This window comes from Saccoglossus kowalevskii, chromosome 18 (genome assembly GCF_978046115.1).
Source record: "Saccoglossus kowalevskii chromosome 18, keSacKowa6.1, whole genome shotgun sequence".
Taxonomy (NCBI): Eukaryota; Metazoa; Hemichordata; class Enteropneusta; family Harrimaniidae; genus Saccoglossus; species Saccoglossus kowalevskii.
In genome coordinates, this window is record NC_140658.1 from 613,332 (window position 1) to 633,886 (window position 20,555).

The 20,555-nt window shown below is 35.6% G+C and overlaps 2 protein-coding genes across 2 annotated transcripts in view; one reads left to right on the forward strand and one right to left on the reverse strand.

Moving 5' to 3' along the window:
- The window catches only part of LOC100372267 (uncharacterized), a 105,726-nt gene extending 92,141 nt beyond the window's left edge, over nucleotides 1-13,585 (reverse strand). Inside the window, exon 1 of the mRNA XM_085492812.1 lies at nucleotides 13,488-13,585. The gene's annotated coding sequence lies outside the window, so the exon portion shown is untranslated. The remainder of the gene's footprint in view (nucleotides 1-13,487) is intronic.
- Nucleotides 13,586-14,070: 485 nt separating this feature from the next.
- The window catches only part of LOC100370824 (kinesin-like protein KIF23), a 45,253-nt gene continuing 38,768 nt past the window's right edge, over nucleotides 14,071-20,555 (forward strand). Inside the window, exons 1-2 of the mRNA XM_085493320.1 lie at nucleotides 14,071-14,178; nucleotides 14,266-14,332. Of these exons, the coding sequence (XP_085349446.1) occupies nucleotides 14,165-14,178; nucleotides 14,266-14,332 (81 nt within the window). The 5' untranslated portion in view covers nucleotides 14,071-14,164. The remainder of the gene's footprint in view (nucleotides 14,179-14,265; nucleotides 14,333-20,555) is intronic.

Here is a 20,555-nt window from a genome sequence, read left to right on the forward strand (position 1 = left end):
CCCTCCGGAATGTTCTACTTTTGCAGCCTAATAGCAGGTTTTTCGAAAAACGTCTAAAAAACACAAGAATTAGTTGAAATGTTCCTATTTTGGACGGACTATTGATAGAGAATAATGTCTTTATTACAAAAATGCTGAAAAACCGTGAGTTGTTGCCTTAGTTATTTTTTTATTGGCGAAAAACTGCGAACTCGGCAAATTTGGTTGCACAACTTCCCTTTATCATATACACCCAGTGACACCGATGCCAGCTGACTGTGTACAAAACTGGTAGGAGGTAATACATTTGGGGCGAAAGTATTCAAAAATCAGTTTTTGGATGTTGCAATGGCAGTGGTGGGCCAGGATTGTTTTCCAATTAGTGACGGCACGACCTACCTGTGAAGTATGAACAAAACAAGCCGAGCCGTTGCTGGTGAAAAGTTACCCCAACTTTGGGGTCAAATTTCTCGGTAATGAAAACAGATATCAAAAATTCAAATGGTAACTTTGTGCCCACACTCAAGCTGAGTAGAATGAGCTATGTCTGAAGTGTTTTATCCCAAATTTGTAGGAGGAGATACATTTGGCGCGAAGCTATCCAAAAATCAGTTTTTTGGCTGTTGCTATGGCAACGGTGGTCCAAAAAAATTTTTCAGATTTTTCCTTGTAACTAGGGTTAAGGTGTGACCTACCTGCCAAGTTTAAACGAAATCGGCCAAGCCAAAAAAGTCACAGAAGAAATAATACGTGAACACTGGAACACTGGAAATGTACACACACAGACACACACACACAAAAGTGATTATAAGGGCAATCCTAGCGGAGCGGATCGCCAACAAAAGTGATTATAAGGGCAATCCTAGCGGAGCGGATCGCCAACAAAAGTGATTATAAGGGCAATCCTAGCGGAGCGGATCGCCAACAGACAACTACCGGTAAAACATTTAAACCTTTGTTGGGAAATTCATGTGCATTAATTTGCGTTTTTAAGTCGCGTACCATAAATTGCGTTTTAGAGTCTCTCAAGTTTGTTTAAAATACTGCAGTCGCACCAGAGATAACCAGAACATTGATTCGTTTCAAAAACATTCGTCGTGAAATTCACGTTAAAAAACGTTTTTGATCTTTGTCACCCCACCAGCATGAATTACAGCACTAATAATTGTTCCCCGGGAATCTATAAACAAGCAATACAAATTACTTTAAACTCCAAACAAAGCGTGTATATTAACGATGAGGATACAGAAAATTAGATGGGCACACGCTCTTTGTGTAAATGGAAACGATGGCTTTGTTTATTTGGCTGATATCGACGAGCAACAAATTTTCAGTACTCGCTTTCTCGTCTGATGTATTGGTGTCGTAATCGGTCAAGTAGTCGAAAATATTTTGTGTGGATGTGAATAGTTCAACCTCATCGTCATTTTCAAACCACTCGAGAGGTTGGTCCGTAATATTACTCCGTGTCACTGAGTGGCAGATTTTTCTTTGCCTCGTCTGTCAACGCTTTCTTTCTTTTCCTTGCCATTGCGTTATAAAAAATTGTATTAGTAAAATAGAATAATGACTTGGAAAATAAAACGATTTAAAAGAAAGTTGCGCAAAGTTACATTACTTATTTCGCACAACGTCCTACCTGCTTCCGCTTTCCAATTGCCCTTTTCTCTCGCTTTTGGGACCGCTTATTGAATTCGGCGGGACAATTTCCGTTATATTTTCGACCGCGCAAACTATATATCACTGCTCGCTCGCATTTAAAATTCAGACTTTTATTTTAAACAATATTCTGACGAGAAATACAAAATGTATTTCAACACAAGTACAACATGCTTGTCTGGGTTTTCTTTTCCGATGTTTTGTATAATTATTGTTGTTTCCCCCGAGGCGAAGACAAGCTGAAGGACCATGAAACTAAATACCAGTTCCATGCATGGGCTGAGTGAAAAAAAATATTTCTAAGCCTAAAATAAAACCTAATATTACACCTCTTTGTGTATTTGTTAAATTTACCTATATGTTTGTCATGACAGTATGTTTGTAAATATCTAAAAAATATCGTCTTTTGTTGATAAATTAAATTGTTTGGAGTGTCTGTCGACCATGTCGTAATAATTTGTTTGGAATATTGTTCCCCGTTGGTTTCTCCATACTGAGTTCAGGATGGGTGTCGATCTCGACGTCCGGCATTCAACACAATCAGCCGAGACAGGACAAACATTGACTGTAATTCATGTCCTGTAATTTGTGGGCTGAAACCTCAAATAATTAAAGTATTATTATCATAATATATATTTTATTTTACATCGCAAAACTACAACAAAGCTAGAGCACGCGGTGAAGTTGATGCAACTTCAACTAGCCATTTCTTACCTTGAAATAAAAAAAATATAAATTCGAAGAGCAACGGGGAATATATTAATAACCATTCTTAGCAATCACTAGCTTTATTTTGTTCGAATCCATGAAATTAATGAGTTTTTTGACATTTATTGGCAACTTCCGCGCTAAAAATGATTGAAAATGTGGGTGTGGTTCTCTTGCAAAGTCCTGGTGATAATACGGACAAATATGGTTCTGTGACCCAGGTCGTACTCCAATCATGTGACTTTCAGCCAATGAATGATGATCTAACAAAGCATATTTGACGTTAATTGAAGGGTCGTGGTACCATACAATCTCCGATGTCGATTCACATAGTTTTTTTTGTGCTGTGACAGGCTTCAAAATTATTCACTGAAAAACATCGGTATATTTTGACAAACGAATGGGATTTGACCTCAGTTCATAAAGAAAAAGAAAAAAAACTACATTATACATTAGAGTCCATGGCGAATCATTTTTCTTTGCAAGTTGGGAAATAAAGTAAACCAGAGTAAGGTCAATGATTTTCAGCCCTGAAGGACTTCCTCATGAATCCTGATTTTCGAATTGTTTATCGACTGGCCACCAAATATTTATGGCTATAATTAAATTTGACACGTTTTTTTTTTGAAGCCCAAGAAATTATTCACACATGTCAAGCTGTTTTTTTCAGGGCATGTGGTCGTTTTAAGTGGAAAATATTTTTTGTGGGAATACTTTCACGGTACGTATAGACCGAGCTCATTCACTGATCGTGACTTAATTTTGAAAATTGAATTTTAACAGACCGATGTGGACCGATGTAGTTTTGGTATTGTTATTTTTGGAATTAATCATTAACATTTGCTCGTTTCTCTGCTCTGTCAAAAGGAGTTACCTATGCTTTTTTCACGTAACTGTCTCATTAAAATAAAATAAAATATTACATCTAGAACAAGCACCCAAAACATGAGGTCCTAGTTCAGTTGCTTTAACGATACAAGTGTCATACAACTATTAGATTTGAAGTGTTGTTCAGAATTTAATAATTATAGTCAATACTAGTTGTATGCTCACACTTCACTATCAAAACCACTATTTCGACCACTTATGTGCCAGTGAGCAGTGTTTGGGCGAGCGGTCGTTGTTTTCAATGAGCGAGTGAGCAAAAAAAACGTGATTAATATGTGGTCGATTTCCGGTCAGACAAGACCGCGTGGGCGGAAATTTAGCGATGAGCGGTCGATAAAATAAGCGGTAAAAGCGAAATGAGTACTGTATAACATAATAATGAGTAAAACATGATTGTTTGATGAATATTTGGCAGGACGCTTAGTCGCTTACACGTTGTAATAGTGACTGCAAAAGACTCTCATCGCGAAGTGTCTTGTATTAATAATAATATTAGGGGCGTTTTTAAATATTTGTATCAACTAGGTTAATTATTTTCGCGAAACGTTCAAAATAGAATTTGTTAAATGAACGAGCATATGTACGCATGAAATAATAAAGTGTCCGAAATTAATAATGAGTAAAACATGATTGTTTGATGAATATTTGGCAGGACGCTTAGTCGCTTACACGTAATAGTTGAACCCATCTGAAACCCTGGTCCGTTGTTTTGATTAACTGTCACGTAGGCGTGTATGTAACTTTGTTGCGTCTACAACGGTCACTGGATCGTCTAGGAAAGCGTCTGGGGTCGATAAAATAAGCGGTAAAAGTGAAATGAGTACTGTATAACTATGTTTCTCTGACGAAGTCTTGACTGAAAATAATGCTGACAATGGACGTTAGACGATAGGAAGCTTATCACCAGTTATATCAGAATTGTCAACAACAGAGTATACAGATCCACGAAATATCCACTAAACGGCAGCTGCTAGCGATTAAAAACACTAATTTGAGCAATATTATTTTGCAATTTTGACCTTTTGAAAACCTGGGATGATGTATCAAAGTCTAAACTAACCGTTTTATCAATTTTGAAAAATCAAGAAAAAGTGAAAATTTGCCTTCTCGCTACCTTAATTATTTGCTGGGGGACGGCCGTTTAGGTACGTGCTCTGTAATTTGCAGGGCATGAACCTAAAAACGTTAGGTAATCAAATTCATAATTAATATTTCATTTTGGTTAGTATATCTTTATTTATTAAAATATGTACACATTATATCTAATCGGGGTGGGTATTGGCAAGAAAGTTTATAAAATTTGTTATATTGGAAAATGGTTATGGGGATTATTAATTTCAATAAACAATATTCAACTATCCTTTGCAACAGCAGTAAGATCATAATGGTAATGTATATTGGTCTCTGAAACTAGAGGCATTATCAGAGCATGCGTCTTATTTTGGAACTTCTGCCAAGATGATATTGCCAGTTGTTAAAGAAACATAAAATTTAATTCTTAACCCACTTACCGCGAAAGCCACTCACCGCGAAGCTAATGATTATTTAATAATTTATTAAAATACATAAGTTTGTCCAACTCCCTGTGGACACTCCAATGACCGTTGTAGACGCAATAAAGTTAATCAAAACACCGGACAGGGTCCAGTACACAGGGTAGTTGGTTTATTTCATTATTTGTAGGTATAAAAATCATTCAAAAATCAGTCCAACTTCCTTCGTCGTCGATCATTCACAAGAGGCGAATAATCTCCATCTCATTGTCTTCGTCTAAACGTCTTGGCATAATAGTAATTGTTCGAAATCAGAAACTGCATTCAAAACTAAACTGTTTTCATAAAGTTAATTTAGGTAATTTCATTATATAATAATAATTATATACCCTATATATAAAATATGTTTTTGAAATGCAGTCCCTCACCCCCTTGGCTATTTTCGCCGATTTTTCGTCGCCGAGGCGATTCACGTCCCAAATTTTGGTTCTCCGGGCGTCTCTAATAAATACCCTATCTAGCTGGACTGAATTAGCTAAATTACGAAAAATTCAAGATTGGGCAAAAATCGGTCGTTTTTGGCCTCAACGTTTTTTTGCTCGGAAATGCAAGGGCGATAAGACTCGATTTTCAAGAGCGCAGGTCACTCGGATCGGGCGGTTTCTACTGTTTTGAGTCTGTTGTGTGTCTAGAAACATAACAACTTTGTCTTTTGGTGAATATACACATGCTCTATTCCAATAAAGGATTTTGATATGCAAATCGAACAATTTTAAAAGTTCCTTATTGTAATGTCTCCCATATAAATAGTCCTCTACTCCCCAGAATTTGACAATGGTACTAGCCTTTCCGTTCAGCGCGTCTTTGATTGTAGCAATGTTTACGCCACTGTACGAAAATACGCACACTCACGAATTTGACAACATTCACTTGAGCGTTTTAGGATAGTGGGAATAGAAGCAAATAGATGAAAATGCCAGTTACGACACTCATGAAGATAGATGATTCGATTGCTGACCGGGATAGATGTATTTGGTGTAGTCAACATGCGACTCTGAAAGCTCCAGAGAAAGCGTCATCTTACAACATTATAATCTCATGATTCCGATAAATCTGATATTTATGCTGGATAACAAAGTACCGGTATACAAGTATTGTCTACGATATACTGCAAAATGGAAATAACATACCTATTTAACTGATTTTTGTATAAAATTCCAAGAACACAAAACAAACAACAATCGACAAAACAAAAACACTCCACAGTCACTGTAGCCACACCAGTAAGAAAAAGATACTGTGGAACTCATTGCAAATGCAAATACAAAATACATGTCAGTGAATACAATATTTATTAATTTGCAGCCTCTATGGACAAGTTCACAGCATCAAATATTGCAAAACCGTTAGTTGTGAACTAAACTTTAAATCTCATAAGGATTTCCACATGTTACACAGATAGAAAAAAATGCAATATTAAGACAAGGAAAAATAATGCTTTTTTGTCAATGCTTTCTCTTATTTTGGGGGTATTTTTGTGAGTGTACATGTATGCATTAAACATTTCGTAACTTAAAATGTAATCATAGTACAAATGTAAGGTAAACAAAATTATTGAGTGATTTTGGATTTGTTGGAAAAGTAGCCGAAATGCTGTGACATGATCTAATTGATGGTGGGAATTGCCAAGCCAGTTTATAAAAACAGGCCAGTAGGCTGGTTGGTGATCCGCTCCGCCCAAAAACAAGCAACATTATGTTTTCTGTAGTTGCCATGGTAGGACATGAACGTGAAGCTATTGCCGGTTTATAACTAAAACCGGGCCCCATATATGCGAAAAAACGTTCAGTCTTTAGAAGTCACATTTATTTTATTGCTAGGACGTATACTGCTGTTAAATTTATTATTTTCACCCGTTTTGCGATAGTATTTTCTAGATTTAAGGCAGCATTTACAGTTCATTTAAAGTTCAAAGTTGCGTTTGGAATTACGTTAATACAGTAGAACAATGTTGGCGCCAGTGATCTCTTACCTAGCCCAGAGTCTGGCCGTTGGTTTCTACACGGTTTCTACCAACGCCCAGTGAAACGCGCCTGAAAATTCAAATTGGATTATTCAAATTAGCAGAATTTGGTCGTGGCAGCAGTCGCCGTCGCTCAGTAACGAGATAAGACGGGGCGATCCATCAAATTTTGACAGGGGTCTGTGATTGGCTATTATTTTTAACCGCACTCACTCATCATTATTCATAAGTCTGATGAGTGTATGTAAATTATATTTACATTCAGACTCCTTCCTACTTTCTTTTCTGTCTCTTGTGGGATGCCTTGACGTTGTTTGTGTCAGTTGTTCAATTAGCTTCATACCATACATACTCGCACCGATTTCTGTGCTAGATCCAGCTCGTTTCACTGGGTGGTGATTACGGGCAGCTATGCAAAGTATCACAGCCGAGTCTCTGGGCTATCTTTCTTACCAGTGTGCAACATAGCCAAACTAAAAAACATGATCATATGAACACTGCTATTACAAGACTGGTAGAAGATAATAAATTTGAGGCGAAAGTATTTAAAAATCAGTTTTTGGGTGTTGCCATGGCAGCGGTGAGCGAGAATTGTTTTTCAATTAATGGCGGTACGACCTGCCTGTGACCTGCCAAGTATCTTGTTAATGAAAATATACATAAAACAACCAGTAAATTTATGCCCACACTGAGAAGAATGAGCTACTTAATCCTAGAATTGTAAGGTGAGACATATTTGGTACGAAGGTATTAAAAAAAATAAGTTGTTTGGCTGTTGCCATGGAAATGGTGGGCCTGAATTTGTTTTCAGATTTTACAACCTACGGTAACTAGAGTGAAGGTGTGACTTGCCTGCCAAGTTTGAACCAAATCAGCCCAGCCAAAAACATCACAGAAGAGTTGAAAAAACCATTCCTGGTGAACAGTTACCCCAACTTTGGGGTCAAATTTCTTGGTAATGAAAAAAGCTGAGTAGAATGAGCTATGTCTGATGAGTTTTATCCTAAATTTGTAGGAGGAGATACATTTGGCACAAAGCTATCCAAAAAAACAGTTTTTGACTCCCGTGTATGAAGCACACAATGAGAGTCTTTGCAGTTACCCTGTACCACAGTCAGCTGGCACATATGTAATAATAAAATAAATACGATATTTACTATATGGGGGCCGTCATCTTGAATGCAGCATAAAACTAAATAAGAGACAAGTTGTGAAACACGTTTTTCAGATTCCCACAAATCAGGACAAAAATACCGATCTTTGACAGAAATACGATCCATTGGGATAATATTAAGCCAGCCGATAAGAAAATTCGGTCGAATTCGTCGTTATTGTGTGGGAAAATCCCTTAAATACCTGTGCCCTGTACAGACAGGGTATGTGTGTATGTGTGTGTGTGTGTCCGTCTGTTCCACTGATATCTCAAGAACCATACATCGGTTTTTGATGAAACTTGGTGCATAGATGCTCTGGGCCAATGTGCAGATTTGATCAGGTTTTGGTAGAACTCCCTGCATATTAATTACCTAATTTGCACGATAATTAGCTCATTTTTAGCTGTTCTACTGATATCTAAAGAACCACTCATTGAATTTTGATGAAACTTGGTACATAGATGCTCTGAATTTATGCGCAGATTTGATTAGTTTTTAGGTAAAATCCGTGCATATTAATCACCTAATTTGTATGATACTTAGCTAATTTTTAGCTGTTTCATGACTGTTCCACTGATATCTAAAGAACCACTCATTGAATTTTGATGAAACTTGGTACATAGATGCTCTGAACTTATGTTATAAGACACTGCACAGACCTAGTAGTTTTTAGTGTAATATCAGTACATATTAATTACCTAATTTGCATAATAAATTATTTTCAACTTTTGATATTTCAAGTAGTAAGCATTATATTTCAATGAAACATGAAACATAGATACTCAAGGACTATGCAGAGAACGATTGTTTTGGGATAAATATTTGTGCATATTAACTTATTTGCATAATTAATACATTTTCAACTATCACACTGATATCTCAAGTACTAATCATCACATTTCAATGAAACTTTGTACATAGATGCTCGAGGACAATGTACAAATATGATCAGTTTTGGGTTAAAAATTCCATAATAATTAATAATTGTTTGGTTCTGATCACATTTCAATGAAACTTGGTACCTAGATGGTCTGTTACATTGCGCAGACTTTATTAGTTTTACACTCTGTTCATTTTAATTTTCTGATTTGCATAATTAGTTTTCAGCTTTTTCATCAATATCTTAAGTACAAGTAATTTTGAATTAATTTTTACTGTGTCTCTAATACTCACAGCACACGAGAGTTTTTCTAAGCTTTCTTTGATTTGGCTGTTACTATGGCAACGGCAGGCCAAATATTGTTTTCCGGATATTACCGAATAACTAGGGTGATGGTGTGACATGCCTGCCAAGTTTGAGGGAAATAGGCCAAGTCAAAAAAAATTACAGATGCAATAATACGTGAAAAAACTGGAAATCACACACAAAATTGATTTCTATAATCCTAGCGGAACGGATCGCCAATAGTGAACAAAAATGTTCGCAAATATTACTGACTGCAAAAGACTCTCATCGTGAAGTGTCTTGTATTAATAATAATATTAGGGGCATTTTTAAATATTTGTATCAACTAGGTTAATTATTTTTGCGAAACGTTCAAAATAGAATTTGTTAAATGAACGAGCATATGTACACATGAAATAATAAAGTGTCCGAAATTAATAATGAGTAAAACATGATTGTTTGATGAATATTTGGCAGGACGCTTAGTCGCTTACACGTAATACATGTAGTTGAACCCATCTGAAACCCTGGTCCGTTGTTTTGATTGGCACAGATCTAGAAGCAGTACCTACACACGAATTGGTGACGTCATAAAATACATGACCTTCAATCGGGGTCGTTTCCTCGGTATATACGAATTGGTATATACAAATTACAATAAAGATACTTAAGATATTACACATATTAAAGGTAAAAACAAATCACGTAACAATATAATGATAATAACGGTAATAAATCCTAGCTTAACAGTTGAACAGAACGCTCATATAGTCAGTCGGGTGACGCCGAGGGTCACGAACTGTGTTGCAAAATGGCCGTGTGGTTGAAACTGGGTCATGGCGTGACGGGTGAGGAAGACATCATTAAACACTCAAAATCACAATAAAACAGGGAAGTGGTTGCATATTACGGCGTAGCCAACATGGGAAATAAAAAAACGCCCAATACAAACGACATGGATTCGAATCACTAGATACACACTCACCAGAACCGAAGCAATCAGAAACCAGCAATCGTTTTGGCTTTTCTGTTCAACTCATCGGAACACTGGAGTAGTTAGAAAAATGAACACCACTTAACGACCAACGTCTTGGCGTGGTACACAAGCGTGCCATCAAAATAAAACAAAATTAGCTTGAAAAGACAGTGGGTTCGAGTCCCGCTCAGAGCTACCGTAAAAACGTAAATCAAATGAACTGAAATCTCTCAAACCGTGAACAAGTAAACAAAGAACGTCGCAAAAAAATAATAAACCTCACAAAACTCCACCATACAAAACTGAATGAATAAATAATAAAATAACTAACGTCTTAAACTGGACGACGCGCAATTTGTTCAACAGTTTCCAGATTGTGACAAGAGATAAACAAGACCCAAGTCAAGGTAAGTTTTGTTAAAGTGTTGATGGCGTTCCCTATATTACGAAAACAATTCAGGCAACAGACGAATATCTTCTGTGGTGTTGTTGAATTTATACTGTGTCTGCGGAATTGTTGATTGAGGGTTCAAGCCAGCAGTTAACATTTTGTTAGAAAGTTTCACAATTGAATCAAATATCCAATGATACCAGTATATTTATTTCATTATTTTAACAACTTGCAATGGTGGAAGTTGGTCAAACACGAGTTCTTACACCTAAATAATTATCAAATATTTGTCGACACATTTATTCTCTCAACCTTGTAGAGGTGGAAATTAATTAAACAACAGGTATTTACTCACAAATATAATGGTCAATATTTGTCCATACATTCATTCTGTCAATTTAAGAACTTGTAATTGTTGGAATTAATCAAATGAGAGTTGTCTACACCAAAATAAGTTTCAAATACTTGTCCATACATTTATTCTCTCAATTTAACAACTTGTAATGGTGTAAAATTATTAAATGAGAGTTGTCTACACCAAAATAAGTCTAAAATATGTGTCCACACATTTATTCTCTCAATTTAACAATTTGTAATTTGTGGAAGTAAATTAAATGCGACTTTTCTACACCAAAATAAGTCTAAAATATTTGTCCACACATTTAGTCTCTCAATTTAACAACTTGTAATTGTGGGAATTAATCAAACGCGAGTTGTTTACACCAAAATAAGTCTCAAATATTAGTCCATACATTTATTCTCTCAATTTAACAACTTGTAATGGTGTAAAATAATTAAACGAGAGTTGTCTACACCAAAATAAGTCTAAAATATTTGTCCGCACATTTATTCTCTCAATTTAACAACTTGTAATGGTGTAAAATAATTAAACGAGAGCTGTCTACACCAAAATAAGTCTAAAATATTTGTGCGCACATTTATTCTCTCAATTTAACAACTTGTAATGGTGTAAAATAATTAAACGAGAGCTGTCTACACCAAAATAAGTCTAAAATATTTGTGCGCACATTTATTCTCTCAATTTAACAACTTGTAATGGTGTAAAATAATTAAACGAGAGCTGTCTACACCAAAATAAGTCTAAAATATTTGTCCGCACATTTATTCTCTCAATTTAACAACTTGTAATGGTGTAAAATAATTAAACGAGAGCTGTCTACACCAAAATAAGTCTAAAATATTTGTGCGCACATTTATTCTCTCAATTTAACAACTTGTAATTGTGGGAATTAATCAAACGAGAGCTGTCTACACCAAAATAAGTCTAAAATATTTGTCCGCACACATATTCTCTCAATTTAACAACTTGTAATGGTGTAAAATAATTAAACGAGAGCTGTCTACACCAAAATAAGTCTAAAATATTTGTCAGCACATTTATTCTCTCAATTTAACAACATGTAATTGTGGGAATTAATCAAACGAGAGATGTCTACACCAAAATAAGTCTAAAATATTTGTCCGCACATTTATTCTTTCAATTTAACAACCTGTAATTGTGGGAATTAATCAAACGTGAGTTGTTTACATCAAACTAAGTATTAAATATTTGTTGAGTTGTCTACACCAAAATTAATCTCAAATATTTGTCCACACATTTATTGTCACAATTTAACCACTTGTTAATAGTGGAAATTACTTAAACGCGACTTGTTTAATCAGTTGACATCAATGCAACTTACCCGCAGACAGTGCACAACAGAGTATCATTATTGAGCAATTATAAACAGGAACGTGTCTTGGCATTAGGGTTAGGGTTGGGTCAGGTATGGGGAACGGAATTATTAACAGGAACGTGTCTTGGCATTAGGGTTAGGGTCGGGTCAGGTATGGGCAACGCAAATGGCAAACACCCAATTGGCAAGATGTACACTAACGGGTTATGGCATGCATATAGTTTACACAAGTAAAAACACAAAATTGGCAATTTTTTGGACAATTGTAACTCAAAAATAGAAATATGTTGTATTTCTATATATATACACACTATATAGTTTTATCAAATGCAAACACATCCAGTCAATCCATTGTGGTCTTGAGGGTCAGTTCTCTACATAGTGATCAGGAGGACCTGGGTTCAATTCCCTTGCCTGTCCATCTTTTTCTCGCAAACACCATTTGGAAATAAAGCTAAATATGACAACAAATTATTTAATTTGCATGACTACCCACATAGCTCAGTTGATTTGTACTATGTCAGCAATGTGAGCGATTGCTGGTTCGAATCCAGTATGTTTAGTTAGATTTTTGAATGCTAGTGAAGACAGTGCTCTTATGAATAGGACTTAAATCCTAACTCCTGTGTGAAGACACTCGTGGTACAGTGGACAAGACAGTGCGCTGGGAACTCAAAGATCGCAAGTTCGAATCACGGTTTGGACACTCCTACAAAAGACATCAAAGACGTTAAAATCATAAACAGCGGATTCAAAAACTCAAGTCAGGAAAACAGAACACAAGAATACTACCCCACAAGGAAACCAGTCGAAGTCGTCGAAGAACGAACACAGTTGACAGCTGTAGGTCACATGCAACAACAGACACGAATAGCATGGCTGCTCTCCAAATGCGTCCCTTCTTTTGTATTGACCCCCTAAGGATTGCTAATCCCCCTTTCTAACTCTTCCCCCCAAAATAATATATCGCCCCTTTTAAAATGTATTGACCCACAAATTAATGAATATTCATGAGCACAGAAACTGCTACGTCATGAATAAATTAGCATAATTTTAAAAAAATTGCATAAAGTGTAGGTACTCCTTCTGGAGCTCTGCCTTTTGATTAACTGTCACGTAGGCGTGTATGTAACTTTATTGCGTCTACAACGGTCACTGAATCGTCTAGGAAAGTGTCTGGGGTGTTGCAAAGTCCCTCGGTAATTACCTACTGGGTGCGGGAGTTAGGTGTATGTAAATATCTTGCGCTCGCGGTAAATACACTACCCCAACCATCGGACGCTAATGTGAAATTCACGAATTACGGATAAACAGCGGCGGGCAAAACGACAGGCTGTCATTAAAACAATCTTACCTTTTAAATTGAATAATGAACAGTTCTCAGTAACTGCCGTGTCATCACTGAAAACTCTGTCACACATAAAGCCATCGTACTTTGTAATACATGTACCCAGCTACAAAAGTTTCCTGACGATCAAAACAAACTATAAGTACTTCACTTCAATAACCCCCGATTCGTATGACATTAGATAAATAATAAAAATAATATATATTTGTTTACAATTAATATTAAATATAAGATTTATGCATATCGTTGAATATAAAATATATTAAATTAAATCATATAATGCATCACCGCTACGCAACGAAGTACTGATCTTGAAATCTAACAGTTACTTTTTAAAAGGTCACAAATTCTAAATTTAGAACATAACCCACTAAGCTATAAGACGTGATGTTGATTAATTCATCAAACCTCAAATAGGTTAGTTTTTCGAATAAATGTAATTGTAAAAAAATACGATTTAATATGATTCTTTAACAATTTTAACGATCACACCCCTTTCGATATGCCCTTTCGGGCCCCAACTACTACCTTTGACCTTTCTCTTAAAGCTTCGTTGTGATTGGCTAATAAACCAGTCGATGAAAGCGGGGTGAAATTTGAATTGACTTTTGCGTTCTCTGAACTGTGTTTCTATCGTGTCCAAAAACACTGACAAAAGTAGCCGAATACTGCCATAAACCATAATGATGAAGCCTACGTGAGTATCTCAATGTTTGTTAGTCACATATTCCATAATTCGGTGGTGTCACAAACACTCATTTGTTTTTGTATGCATTTATTGAAGGAGAGGTAAAACGCCGAAGAAACCTCAAAAGAAAGCAAATAACAATAGCGCAAAAGATCCCGTCGAGGTAAGAAAATGGAAACATTATTATTACAGTGACAGTTCTCAAGTATAATTGTACTATCATGACAACTAACGATATATAAAATGTAATTTGTGTATATTCAATTTGTTTCGCGTAATTTATCGACGTTGTCTGATCCCTTAATAATTGGCAACTTACGTCTAATGGGACTAGATGAGTTCCTTGGCAGCTTTGTCTGCCGGCAATAGACTTTGTAGAAGCCCAGGCTAGTTTTCTGAATCAGAAGTATATACTCCTAGTTTGAAATAGATTGTTGAATTTCTACAAAATGCTTATGCTAGAGGCTGGTCAAGTATATCTTGAGCAAGGGTATCTTAATCAACAACATACATATACACTAAATTCAATTTATACAAAAAAATTCATTCTTGAGTATTGACGTAGATGCATGTAGCTGCCAGTGTTCTCCCCAGGAATTTAAACCACTGTGGCGGCCTAATTTGCATATCATTTACATAATAATAGAAATTGACCAAAGCACATTTACACCCACACAATAAACAACATATATTTTCAAAAACAAAGTGGCAGATATTTATTTGCTTTACACAGTGTTATAAACACTTTTATTTTGGGCACTTTTGTAATATTAATGAGCTCCGTCACAGTGCAAATATATATTTTTTGGAGTCAAAAAATTACATTACACAACTTAGAAGAGTTTGAATTTAAAAATGAAACGATATGCAAATGCTGCAGACTAAAAAGAAACAAATAAATTGTAAAAGGTTAAATGAAACTCATCTGAAACGTTCCAGCCAGGATTATGTTCAAGACTTTCATGACCACGTAATTATTTGGCGGATTGCTGGTTATTATTCCGACCATCAGCTTCTACAACGTTTACATTTACAGTAAATGAACGAAGAAATAACACTTCCAAACAATTATCAAAGTTACGACGTGACATAACTTACTTCGCGATGTTATACACCGGTTATACCAATAATTTCTCTTACTCAGTCATGATGCCATGCAAAAATTAAATACTTCTTTTTTTATATGAAAAAAACGTAAAATTTGAACTAGTTTTATCGAGAGAAATTATTTTTGATCACTCGATCACTTCGTGAAAAACAGACCCGCCATGATAGCTGTGACGCGTTAGTTGACCGCATGTGTCCTTTGACCCGGTGGGTCAAAAACGCCATTAACCAATCAGAATGCCGCATGGTAATGCTGGTAGAACTCAAAGTTTTCCGAATGATCATGATCATAAAAATTACATTGTGGAAGTAAAGCGATGTCGTAGCACGATGTGTTGGTATGGATTTCAGATGAAAACTGCATGATGATTTTCGAAAAAGGTGATTAGCAATTTTTGAAAGGTAAAAGAAGTCTTGAAAGAAGAATTTTTACATGATTCACGATGATAACAGTTCAAATGTGTTTTACCCAATCACGCAATAAACACGTTTTTTTTTCTTGAGTAGCGTAAACTGATCGTGAACGCCGCTTTGCCAATGTTACATCGGGTGGAATTGATTTTGAATGAATTTTAGCTATCAATCTAAAGACTGCATCTATCGTCAGAAAATATTTACTTACAAAGAGGTGCTAATTTTACAAAATTGACTTGTATTGTTTAAAGCCGATACCACATCGCACGACTATGTCTATTGTTTACAAATTATTATCCACGACTGGCAGGATGCTTGTCGGTCGGTACGCAAGTATAATAACAATATGACAATAGTCGGACGCGTTTCCGTGGTGGATGCTAATTTTGAGTGCCGGTCGGGCCAACCAGCGTGACGAGATCCCCAATGAAAAAAGCACTATGGCGGTCTTGCTAATCACCGTGGCGGTGCCAGACCGGTGTGGCGGCAAATCGAAGTACTGTGGCGGGACCGCCACGCTGTTTACATCCTGGGGTGAACACTGAGTTGCAAACATTCTACTACACAAATCTGACAGGACAGAATTTGAACTCATCATTATAGACTGTTGGGCATGAAGAAGTGAACCTTGATACATCATATGGCATGAATATGAAGGTCAGCAAAATAATACAAGTACAAGTACTTTTGTCACTTCACTGCCTGATAAGTAAATTATAAAATGTGAGAAAATTTGCATTTCTTTATTTGGCAGGGATCTCGCCAGCCCAAAGTGAGTGTCGGTCGGTGATTAGCAATTTTTAAAAAGTAAAATAGGTCTTGAAATAAGAGTTTTTACATGATTCGCTATGATAACAGTTCAAATGAATTTTACCAAATCACGCAATAAACGCGTTCGTTCTTGAGTAGCGTAAACTGACCGTGAACTCACTTTGACTATGTTACATCGGGATGAAATTGATTTTTAAAGAATTTTAGCTTTCAATCTAAAGACTGTCTATCGCAGAAAGTATTTACTTACAAAGAGGTGCTAATTTCACAAAATTGACTAGCTGCTACGTATCGTGCGACTATGTCTATTGTTTGCAAATTATAATCCACGACTGGCAGAATGCGCGTCGGTCGGTATATAAATTATAATAATAATAATCGGACAATAGTCCTGGTCGGAAGCATTTCCGTGGTGGTCGCTAATTTTTAAGTGCCGGTCGGGGCCGACCAGCGTGGCGAGATCCCTGATTTGGTTACATTTAAAATAAAGTACATGTACCCTTTGTGTTATTTACCCCCTCAAACCTGAAAGTTCTGCAAAGCATTACTACTATACTGTAGAATACTTTGTTTTAGCTGCAATTAATTGTCGCTGAAAAGACTTTTTTGGTGTTTTGTGTGGAATTTATTTTCACTGATTATTGACAAGTTTAATGTAAAATATAGGGAAAAGGGTATATTCGCTGGATTTTATTTTCACTGAATCATTCCTTCGGCGAAAATACCGAAAATTAATTCCAAGTGAAAATACTATAATTTACAGTACTTGTCTTCATAGAGAAAAGAAAACCCATATATTTTTTGGCCTGTCATCTGCCACAAAAAGTCAATGGAAATGTTTGAAAATCATGATTTCAAGAAGAATTTCGTGTCTAACAATCATCAACATTAGTCTGGTTTACCTTATTTTCTCTACTTTCATAGAAAAACGATTCTCTGTGTACTCTAATCCATCTCATCCTAATTTTTTTTTTTAAACTGAGGTCAAATCCTACCTCTATAATGATGTTTATTGAGTGAATAATTTTGGAACACAAAAAATTCTGTGAATTAACATCAGTGATTGAATGGTGCGACAAACTTTCATTTTGTGTCAAATGCGCTTCACCTGATCGAAGAACATAGTCACAGAACCATATTTGTCCGTATTATCTACAGGGCTTTGCAAGAGAACCACATCCACATTTTCAATCACTGGAATTCCAACGAATCCTGGGGGTAAAGATTGATTCAAATAAAATACACCTGATTGGTTATTAATATACTCCCTGATGTTCTTCGAATTTTTGACTCCCATGTGCGAAGCACAAAATGGGAGTCTTTGCAGTTAGTGTGTCTGTATGTGTGTATGTGTGTGTGTATGTGTGTCCGACTGTTCCACTGCTATCTCAAGAACCATACATCGGTTTTTGATGAAACTTGGTGCATAGATGCTCTGGGCCAATGCGCAGATTTGATTAGGTTTTGGTAAAAATCCATGCTCGTTAATTACCTAATTTGCATGATAATTAGCTAATTTTTAGCTGTTCTATGACTGTTCCACTGATATCTAAAGAACCACTCATTGGATTTTGATGAAACTTGGTACATAGATGCTCTGAACATATGCGCAGATTTGATTAATTTTTGGTAAAAATCCGTGCATATTAATTACCTAATTTACATGATAATTAGCTATTTTTTAGTGGTTCCATGACTGTTCCACTGATATCTAAACAACCACTCATTGGATTTTGATGAAACTTGGTACATAGATGCTCTGAACTAATGCTAGGTTTTGATTAGTTTTTGGTAATAATCCGTGGATACTAATTACCTAATTTGCATAATGATTAGTCAATTTTCGGTTTTTCCACTGATATCTCAAGTACTAATCATCACATTTCAAATGAAACTTGGTACATAGATGTCATACGACACTGCACAGACCTGATAGTTTTTATGGTAATATCAGTACATATTAATTACCTAATTTGCATAATTAATTAACTTTCGGCATTTGATATAAGTAGTTAGCATTACATTTCAATGAAACTTGGTACTTACATACTCAAGGACTATGCAGAGATTGATTGTTTTCGATAAATATTTGTGCATATTAATCACCTAATTTGCATAATTAGTTAATTTTCAGCTTTTCCACGGGTATCTCAAGTACTAATCATCGCATTTCAATGAAACTTGGTACATAGATCCTTTAGGACTATGCAGAGACCTGATTAGTTTTAGGGTAAATAATTGTGCATATTAATTACCTAATTTGCATAATTAATTTTCAGCTTTTCTACTGATATCTAAAGTACTAATCATTTACATTTCAATGAATCTAGAATTATGCAGACCCAATTAGTTTCCGGTAAATATTTGTGCATATTAATCACCTAATTTGCATAATTAACCAACTTTCACACTGATATCTCAGGTACTATACATCACCTATCAATGAATGTACATGGATGCTGTAGGACAATAGACAGACCTGAATAATTGTGGGTTAAAATCTGTACATATTAATTACCTAATTTGCATAATTAACCAATTTTAAGCTTTCACACTGATATCTAAAGTACCGTAAAAACTCCAAAATTTCGACCGGTTTTGAATAATTGGCGTTAGAAATGTGACATGTTTTTAGAGTCGTGGCCGAGTTGTAACTCAAAATCTAAACAAAGTCATCAATCAGTGAGTATTATGACAAGCAAAACAAAACATCAAGACGTGGAGAAGAGGTCAGCACAAAACTAATAGGTCAAAAGACAAAGCTGTCTCGCACTACCTAGGAAAACTTGCGAATGTTCGAAGTACAGGTACCCATTGGACAAAAGATACATGGAAGTTTAGCAAACTATCTCCCCGACCCAGTGCAATGTATCCGGTTAGAATCAAAGCTCACGTGTCCCTTATTTGAGGGACCAAATTCTGCCGTAAATTCGCCCTTGGATTAAAAAATAAAATGGGATTTAAGAAAATAAAATGGGACTTTTAAGGTGTATTTTGGCGTCATTTTTCGGACATTTCAATCAATCCTGCCGGCTAAAATAGAGTCTAAGTTTTACCGTAGTCATTGACGTCTGTCTATTCAAGAGTACACGTGTATGATTTTTATCGTGACTAGCGTGAGCGGGTAAGCTTCCTTTCGAGAATGAGCTGTTATCACTGTGAACAATGTTAAATTATTCTTCAGATGACCAGTTTATTTTTTAAAAACAACTAATTTTTTTATTTAAAAAAAAATCATGCCGTTTTCGCATCAAAATCCAAGCCAAAATATCGTACTACAACATCAATCTCTTCGCATTGCGTTCAATAACATTAACATATTTAAATAAGCTATGGTAATTTGAACACGTTGGCATCATCCAGCTTTTTGATTGGTTAATTAGCGATTTGACCTATTTGACCTAAGAGAACATGGCGGATATCCTACAGCATCAAACGTTTATACGAGACCGGAATCATTCGCTTACGATGAAACTTAGTTGACTTTTATTTGTATTTCATAACCATTCAACAAATTTATTTTGTGTACATTATTATAATCACTACTGAGTACAGTAATAATCAACAATTCAGAAACGCAGCATGGCGAGATTTTTGTGTTCGTTTTTATTTGAAACTTCGTTTATTTAGAATATATTTTCGTTACCAATAAAATAAAAATCTCTCAGTCAATCAGAAACCCGGATTCATGCCTTCGAGGAAGGTCCCGTTTGAACGCTCACATCGGTTTTTTTTTTCGTTTGGGGGAAAACTAAAACTGGTCGCAATTTTCGAATAAGAATGAGTCGGCAATTTTTAGTGGAGTCGAAAATTTGGAGGTAAATAAAACACCAAAACCCGGCAAATAAATAGCCAATCGAATTTTTAGAGGGGTCGAAATTTTGGAGTTTTCACGGTACTAATTATTCCATTTCAATGAAACTTAGTACAAAGATGCTCTAGGACAATGTACAAACCTAATTAGTTTGGGGTAAAAATCTGTTCATATTAATTCCCTAATAAGCATAATAATTCATAATTTTTTGGTTCTAATCACATTTCAATTAAACTTGGAGACATAGATTTTCTGTTACATTGCGCAGACCTCATTAGTT